General features: G+C 30.7%; 1 protein-coding gene across 1 annotated transcript; it reads left to right on the top strand.

The window, feature by feature from the left end:
• LOC105176479 (protein UPSTREAM OF FLC) lies at nucleotides 1,966-5,404 on the top strand. The gene is made up of 5 exons (XM_011099294.2): nucleotides 1,966-2,306; nucleotides 2,428-2,497; nucleotides 2,733-2,845; nucleotides 3,454-4,213; nucleotides 4,742-5,404. Exons 1-5 carry the CDS (start codon nucleotides 2,108-2,110, stop codon nucleotides 4,854-4,856), a joined length of 1,257 nt encoding a protein of 418 aa, XP_011097596.1. The 5' UTR covers nucleotides 1,966-2,107; the 3' UTR covers nucleotides 4,857-5,404.

Genomic DNA, 9,427 nt, shown 5'->3' with positions numbered 1-9,427 from the left:
AGAGTGAATTACATTCACATTTTTTGAGATTTAGTATAATTATAAATACATTCATATTAGACGAGAATTTATGTTCAATCTCTCTAAAATTTGTAAAATATTACAAATGCTTGATCGGAATGTGTGCAAATACAAAAATATCTTCCATTTATTATATAAAAAAAATTGGAAAAAGACAAAAAGGTCCCTACACAAAAATTCATTTTTTTTTGGCTTGAAAACCCCCACCCTCTTTCTATCTCTCCAAACACGATCAAACCCTTTCTTTCTCTCTAAACCAACTCAAAACTCTTTCTCTCTATCGGGGTGGGAGTCGGATATTTTTGGTTCGAGTAGTTTGAGTCAAGTAGTTAAAATAACTGCTCAATCTGACCTGAAAAGTTTGCGGTTTCGGTATCCTAATTAAATTAAATATTTGACAATCGAGTACATTAGGTCGAGTGAAAAAGGCCCATTGTTGGGGACTCTCCACCGAACCTGTGGAAAATTCAGCTTTATCTAATTATTTTGAAGTTATGTTCTCCCAAATTCGTGATATTTTCCAACGAACTTATAATTTTTTATAAATGAAAAGCTCCCACAGCGGGAAGTGAACATGTTTTTAAACTTGAACCTATATACTACAACTTTTACCTTCATAGTACTACTTTAAGTGAAAGGATCATTGTAATTTGATATTAAGAGCTTTATTTTAATATTAGCTTCTCTTTTGTACATGAAAAATGAAGAATAACACTCTCAACATAATTCATTTACACTCTTTTATTTTCTAGCACTTGTTTTACTAATTTCTACACCAATTAGATTCGAGCATCACATTTTTTTCTCGCATCAATAATCAAATAATAATTACATTTTAAAATAATAACAAAATATTATGTAATACTGTTGAATAATAAATAAATAAAAGTGAAGTCGTTATAGTAGGCAACGAAATCGTTACCCATGGTAAAGACTAGTCGAAGTCAATTATTTTTTTATAATATAAAAAAGGAAAATTGAGTTGAATTGTCATTTGAGGTAATGACTCGCCATAATTTTAAATTCTTTTTCATAATTTTGTAATATTATAATTTCTTTTATAATATTCTTTTTGTTTTAATGAAAGGTAGACAGTTGGAAAACTTACAAGATACATAGCCAGCAAGTTGTCAGAGAGTTAAAAGATGGAGTTGACGACAATACTCAAAGGTAAAATGCATTGGCAATTATTTAATCTGTTGCGACAGATTTGCCACAGAGCTACCCGTAGCTAAAAAGCTGTTTTCTTGCAAAAAGATTTCTATGCCTGTTGCTGCTTTTCCCCAACCTCAAAAGTCAGACCACCTCAATTCATGCTCTGTCTCTTTTAAACTTTCTTTCTACTTAGCTCCGTTGATCGAGGCATTCTTGCCCTTCTGATTTTTCTTATCTTATCTTTTATATATATATATATATATATATAAAGAGTGTCATTCAACAGTCTAAATTATGTAATTATATCAGCATTAATTTCTATCGTACCTACTTTTTTTTGTTTGACTTTTAGATTTTAACCTGGACCGTGACCTAAAAATTCTATCAAGAATTGTAGAACTGTAAAAACATTTCGATAGTCACATCAATATTAAGTCGAGATAACAAACCAGAAGAATGTATTTAAAACGATGAACTTTTATATTTTTTAATTCAATATTTTTAAATTTTTGTTTTATAAAATATTTAAAGTAAACTTGAAAAAAAATCATTATATGTAGTTCCATAAAACACATGAAGTAGAGGACTAAATGTGTCATCAACTGCCACATGTTTCGTCATCAATCGATCCCAGTTCGAGTTATGAGTTCGGGCCAAATTGGAGTAGTCAAGATTCAAATAAAAAATACGCGAATCTTGATCAAGTTTGCACATTTTCTTTATATTGAAGGAGATAATAAAAACTTGTACCAAATTTACCCATATAATTGCATTCTCAAGCTTTAGGGTCCATATTAAAAACCCCTCTTCACTTGTCTTCATCTCTCTATCTATTGTCTTGTCTCTCTCTCTCTCGTTTTCTTTTTTTCTTTTTTACTTTTCTCAACTCCAATTTGCTCTTGTGTGGAAGCGGGATTGAGACAGTAGAGTAATGGAGAGTAGTAATATTGAACAAGGTGGGAGGAGGAAGATATGCAGGGAGATGAGCCCAGATAGGGCTAAAATGTGTATGATGAGACCCACATTCAAGAAAGTTCAAGTGGTCTACTACCTCTCAAGAAATGGCCATCTTGAGCACCCACATTACATGGAAGTCACTCATCTTGCCCATCAACAACTCCGCTTAAAAGGTACCTATAACATGTATGTGCTTACATGTCTGTCACATGCACGCTCGCACAATTGCAGAAAAATATGATGTAATAAGAGGGTTGTGTTGGTGAGTTTTGTTCGATTTTATTTTTGATATAGATGTTATGGAGAGGTTAGCAGTCCTGAGAGGCAAAGGCATGCCTTCACTCTACTCCTGGTCCTGCAAAAGGTAAAATTCGTTACTCATTTACGTTAGCAATGAATTCAACCGTAAAAAATCCAATTTTTTTTCGGCTGAATCGTGTATATATATTTTCGTTGTTGATCAGTAGGGAATATTATTGATTTTATTTTTTATTTTTTGTTGTTAATAAGAAATATATTTGATATTGATTTTTTAATTATGTCAATAATATTCTTGAAAAATTATACATTTTAATTATGGTGGATGATGGAATGTACAGGAGCTACAAGAATGGGTATGTGTGGAATGATTTGTCTGAAAATGATGTCATTTTTCCATCAGAAGGAGCTGAGTATGTGCTCAAAGGATCTGAATTAGTTCTCGGTTGCACTGGTAATAATTATTCTTAATTTAGTGCGCTTGCATCTCATACATTAATCTTAATTTTTGGGGTTTTTTCTTTTATTAAGATATATCTTATATTTATATATATTAAATTCAGTTAATGATTTATTTAAGGAATATTTTAGTTTGTATTGTCTTGCGAAGTTGATTGTGTTGTTAATCCCTTCAACAAGTAATATACATATATGTATATATTAATATATATCATCTTTGTGTAGCTTTTTAATTATTATAATTATATTGCATTTGTATCAATACGTCAATCATTCATAAGTTGGTATTATTTAAATTAAAATTGATAAATGACAAGGAATTCTTCTAAAATTTGTTATGATTATAAATATTTAATTGTTATTTAAAAATTACAAATACTTCATTTGGATTAATGATCGTCTAATAAATACCTCTTATAATCCTAAAAAAGTATATATTAGACGATAGTTTTATGAGTTTGTAATATTTCAAACACAACAAATATATATAATTATAATAAATTTTAGATTAGCCGTTAATTTACTCAATTAAAAAATCTTTATAGAATTTTAGATAATTAAAATTCAAAATTGTGGTTATGACTCTTCAACTTTGGACATTAGAGAAGCTGGTGCAACTTCAATTTGGCAATGTTCAGAACCAGCAGGTTGCCCAAGACCCAAACTTCCACCCAAAGCGCAAATCCTTAGCTTCAAAACGACGGCCCCAACACTACGAAACCTTCGATAACCAGTACCATGCAGCAGAGGAAGAACAAGAACATGAACAAGAACACAAAGCAATCTACGCAAGCTGCTCAAAGGGTGTCTCAACGGAAGAAATATTCGGACAAAAATCCACACAAAAGAACAACGTTGTTAACCCCACAGAACTCACTCTTGAAACCCATTCCTTCTCATCCCATAAATCAACCACCTCTACCAGCACTACTCTCTCCGACGCCGACGACAACCGAAATTCCAAGAGATTCGGCGACTGCGGCGATGATCCCGTCGGGAACGAGCCGCTCTTGAGCAGAAACTCGATGCTGTTCAGCCTCATTGCCTGCGGTGGTTCCGGGTCGTTCAGGAAGACTCTGCCGCCGCCGGCTGTGGAGGAACCGTGCACGGTGGGTAGGAAGAGCTGCAGCGGGGGCAGTCTTCTGCTTAAAGGGGTGGTTCGCAAGGCGGCGGCCGAGAGGGTGGCGGTGGAGGAGGATGAAATGATGATCAGGTACATGTCGGAGAATCCGAGGTTCGGGAACTTGCAGTCGGAGGAGAAGGAGTTTTTCAGTGGGAGCATCGTGGAGGCGATGGCTACTGAGGAGAGAGTTGGGGCTGATCAGCCTGGATTGAAGAAATCTTCTTCCTATAATCAAGAAAGGTCAGTAAATTACATTTAAAGTTACTTTAATTACATTTTGACCCCCATAATTGATTCAGATTAGAATTAAACAAATCAAATTAATCACATATCACTTTTTCTTAATTATACGACAGTCACACATTTATTATATAATTAATTTATATTTAATTTGAACTAAAATTTTTCTCAAAATCGGGCTCTATGCTTATACATGATATGACAAATGGCGGAAAAATAACAACTGTTTTTAATTGAAAAAACTTTGAAAACACGATGAACACTCTCAAGATTATAATTATGTTGTCGTAGTCCCCTTCCAAGAAAAATACGTATGAGATAAATGCATTTATGACGGATAACACAAAAATACAATTTTGTCCTCTAATTAATTATTACGTTCATGCAGTTCTTATTTACTGATTATGGACAATTCAGTAATTTAATAGAACAATCAAATTATGTAGTTCTCAATCTTTTTCTCTTTCCCGTTAATATATAATTAATTATTTCACAAAAACGCATTCTTAGTTTTTTGTAACTGATCAGGAGCAGCAAGGCTGGGGTAGGAGAAATCGCAAATGAACAAGTGAAGAAAGAAAAAGGAGTGAAAGGGAAATGCATTCCTAGGAAGAAGTCCTCCTCCAAACACTCCAAAAAGTGATCATTTATGATGTGATAAAAAATAACAACGGGCTCTTATAAAATTTGTCATAATTATAAGTACGTTTTTTTGTTATTTGAAAATATTATAAGTATCTTGCAAGAATTAACCGTTTTCTAACAAATATCCTCTTGTGATAGCTCATTGTAAGGGAAATTTGTTAGACGACCATTACTTTGAGGGGGATATTTATAATATTTTAAGCAACAAACGAGTATTTATATTTATGCCAAATTTTCAAAAAGCAGGTTATAATTTTGATTTCATAATGAATATGCAATTGCTCATTTATTGCAAGTTTAGGACAATGTAGTTTAATGTGGGATATATTGTGCTCATCTACTTTGCTTTAACTGTTAGCAGCTGCCTTAGTTGTAAAAATTTAAGTTGATGATCATAGGAGTGGTGTGTCTGTATGTATAGTTATGGTTGTGGGTTGTGGTTAATTTAGGGCATGCATATGGGGAATGTTGGTGAGCTCTTTTAAGCAGAAAATTTAACTATGTCGTGTAAGTTGAATGTTTTATTTCAAATTTTATTGTTTTTTTTATTTTATTTAATATATATGTATTATATGATGTGTGTATAAAAAAATTATATTATTTATTTTATCTAAGAAAAAATTTTGTATGCATGATGCATATGTATTAAATGTGATCGAAAATTTAATAGGATTTGGAATAAAATATTCAATTAACATAAAGGGGATAATTACATCGTTCTCTTCTAATATTTGATATAATTACATGTAAATTTTTTGTGATTTGAAAAGATACATCTAATATCCATGCATTTGTTTCTGTCTAATAAATAGATCCTTTACAAATCAAAATTCATCAAATTTGCTGGTATTAACAAAAAAAAAAAAATTAAATAAAAATTTATATTTGTCCATGATTGATTTATTACACATTTATCGCAGGTCAAGCAAATATTTTCATTAACTTATAATAGATTAGTAGTAAGTCAATAGGGGATAAATATAGATTTGAATAAAATGTATAAGAGTGATTAGGATGGATGTCTGGAATCGTCCACTTTGCTATTTTGTATTTTTATTTAATAAAATTGTAAAGAAAATAGACGAGTTGGATTAAAATTTTTAAAAAAATATCCAATAAATCAATTTTAAAAAAATAAGTAAAATTATAATTTAAATTCAAAAGGATATCTTGGTCATTTCACCATAAAAATGAATGAAAGCCTAACTAAAACTAACAAATTCCGCCAATAGTTAGATGACGATTAAAAAATCTGAGAGAGATTAATAATTTTTCAAACAACGATAAAAGTATTCGTAATTACACCAAATGTCGTCGGAACTCGTAATTTACCCAAAATTCAAGACAATATCATGGGCTTGCCTTACCCAAAAGCAGCCCAAACAATACAAGCCCAGACCACAACCCAATTGGGCCCGACACGAAATTACACCATGATCAAGATCCGACCGCAAAGTTCCAAACGAGTCCAAGCCAAACCCGTCAGCCACTTCAGCCAGGACACGAAATTACACCATGATCAAGATCCGACCGCAAAGTTCCAAACGAGTCCAAGCCAAACCCGTCAGCCACTCCGACTCAGCCAGGATATGTGTGATTGCATGTGCGACGCACGTGGTCTCATTTCATGATTCATTAATCACATGAAAGTCCTTCACCCTCGCTACTCCTCTAAATTCTTCTGCAAAAGTTGCTTTTCCATTAAGTTAGCTTTCGCCATGTTTCAAAATCACGCGAATGCAAGTTAACTAACGACTTTAAGTCAAGAATTTCTTATAATTTTCTCATGTGGACAAATATCTTGATATACCCATTTTACCCTCACATATATAGGGTATATTTTGAACAATGCCAAGAATTTTGTTATATTTTTACAGATCCACAACGATTTAACTTGGATTAGGGGTCTCCTGATGACAAGTGATATCATGATTGACAATGAATTATATTTTACCACTATTTTGAGTTGTTGATTGGTCTGAGTATCGAGTGTTCGAGATGGGAACGATTCCAACACCTAACACATCTCGGATCGAATTAGTAGATGACCAACAACCTCAATCAATGGTCAATAAGTAGAGTTTTAAATGTGAATTTATTATATAAAAACAAAGAAAAATACGACTCAAGTTTAAAACTTTACAACTTTAAAATAAGTATTACAATAGGCTCCATTGATTGTCATAATTACAAAATACTTCCTCATTATAGAAAATTTACAAATAGGCCTTTGATATTAACCTTCTAACAAATGCTCATCTACAATAAATTGCTACGAATAAATATTTATTAAATTACTGTTAATTCTAAAGGGGTATTGTAATTTTTTAAACAATCTAAAAATATTTATAATTATAAAAACTTCGAGAAAGCCCACTATATTTTACTCTTTTAAAGAAGGGAAATAGATTTCTTGAAAAGAAATGTTTTGAAAGACCTTTTTTGTAAATCCCATATTAGGTTTAGTGTAAGAGTGGGGGTATGTATTTCATAATTGTTATGATTTGATTGCATGGGACAGCATTCTTCTCTACGTTTCACACATGTGAAATGTGAAGGGCAGAAACAGAAGCAATTCTAAGGAAAGGGAATAAATGGGGAAAATTCGTGAAATTGCTTAAAGATCAAGATGCCATGATTGTGCATATAAATTAATTATTAATATATTTTTTAAAATTAATTATTAATATTATTTGTTTAGAGAATAGCGTTTTGCCTTTTTTTTTGAAATATGATTTATAACAATATTTTAATTAATAAATTGAATAATACATTAATATAACTAAAAATAATAAAAGATGTAAACTAAGACAAATACTCACACAAAGTGACACAAATATCCACACATCCAGTAGGGCTCGAATCCATGATCTCTAATTTGTTTATTGAACTTCAACCATAACTACTAGACTAAGACATCATGGTGACATTTACTTTGGGCCATTAGGTTGAATGGACAAATTACTACAAGATTATCCTGTATTTGATGACAAAAAATAAAAAAATTAAAACCCTTAAAGGGATGCTTTTTAATTATTTAAATATATAGATGAATCAAACTATATATTTTATGTAAGAAACTCTCAATCATGTCTCTTGTATCGCTTGCGTTTTTACATAATCTTGATGATAAATTCACCGTTTGCATAATAGTTATTGTGTGCGAATTTGTATGATCAGGTTTTCTGATAAAGTTCGTATTCGAATAATATTACAGAAATAGGCTCACTATTTAAACAGTAATTACTAATAAAAACAGATATTTATAGAATTAAAAACTCTTACAATCACACAAGAACTAATATATTGAACAAAAGAAAACAAAGGAAGGGGGAAAAAGAATAATATGAGGGTCATTTAATTATAGAGATTGAAGGGATCATTTTGTTTATCAATTAATGAAATTAAATATTCAACATTTTTTCTTGCAAAATTAAAAAAAAAAAGGGGTGATTTTAATTCTACTCACAATCACATATCAAATAATATTATATATAATTCGCGATTCAAGCACATGCATAATTTAAATTTTTAATATATTTTAAATAAGAAAAGTTAGTACAGAAAATTGAATAAGTGATCAAAATAAATAAAATGAATTAATTTAAATGTGTACTTTGAAAAATGATCATTTGTGAAAAAAAGAAACATAAGTAAAAATATTTTTGACGACTCATATTTGAGTCATAATAATTACTTTAAAATTATATCCTTAATATAAACTTATTAAACTAAGAACAAATTATAGTGACTTTTTTTTAAAAGTTTGCTGTAATTACACATAAATTATTTATAATTTAAAAAATTACATACAGTACACCGATATTGCTTCCACTAACAAACAGATTATCCATCAGTTAAACTTCATTAAATTTATTGATATTAAAGAAAAAAAGTTCAATGAAAATCCATATATGCCCGGATTAACTTAATAATGACTTGTTTCAGGTCAATCAAATAATCTTCTAACCAAACTATCCTTATACATTTTCACTCTTATAAAGGGTAGTTTGATAAGAAAAAAGTTTGTTTGATCTGTAATAAGTCAAATGGAGGTAAATATAGATTTTCATTAAATTGTTTTGCGAATATCAACAAATTTACTGAATTTTGGTTAAGAAATAAATCTATTTATTAAATAAAAATAAAAATTAAAAATATTAGATAATATTTTTTAAAATTATAAAAAAATTACATATAATTACGTCAAATTTAAAAGAAATATAAATATCTCTAAAATTAGTAATATATTACCCATAAACACAAATTTGAAATAAATACATAATTTTGTGTCAAAAGTAAATCAGTCTTAGTAAATGAATTGGCATTGAACATTATTATATCATTCAAAGCATATGTCCACACTCCGCGTAATGGAGAGAGAGAGAGAGAGAGAGAGAGAGAGAGAGAGAAGTGGGGCCCGGCCACCGAAATCAATGAATGACAGAGAGAGAATCAAGTAGCGTAGATTGATTGCCGGGAGACGCGCTTTTCTTTTTCTTTTTTCCAAAAATTGCATGTGACCCTTGGGTTGCTTGCTGTGCGCCAGCCTACACCCTATAACATTAC

Source organism: Sesamum indicum, linkage group LG13 (genome assembly GCF_000512975.1).
Source record: "Sesamum indicum cultivar Zhongzhi No. 13 linkage group LG13, S_indicum_v1.0, whole genome shotgun sequence".
NCBI lineage: Eukaryota > Viridiplantae > Streptophyta > Magnoliopsida > Lamiales > Pedaliaceae > Sesamum > Sesamum indicum.
The sequence above is the reverse complement of the archived record's forward strand: the minus strand, read 5'-3'. Positions and strand labels throughout refer to the sequence as shown.

Excerpts from the sequence above, each read along its gene's own strand:
- LOC105176479 (XM_011099294.2), top strand. The coding sequence starts at position 2,108 with ATGGAGAGTAGTAATATTGAACAAGGTGGGAGGAGGAAGATATGCAGG. Across the intron at positions 2,498-2,732 it reads TACTCCTGGTCCTGCAAAAG|GAGCTACAAGAATGGGTATG; the intron begins GTAAAATTCGTT and ends TGGAATGTACAG. Across the intron at positions 2,846-3,453 it reads ATTAGTTCTCGGTTGCACTG|AGAAGCTGGTGCAACTTCAA; the intron begins GTAATAATTATT and ends TTTGGACATTAG.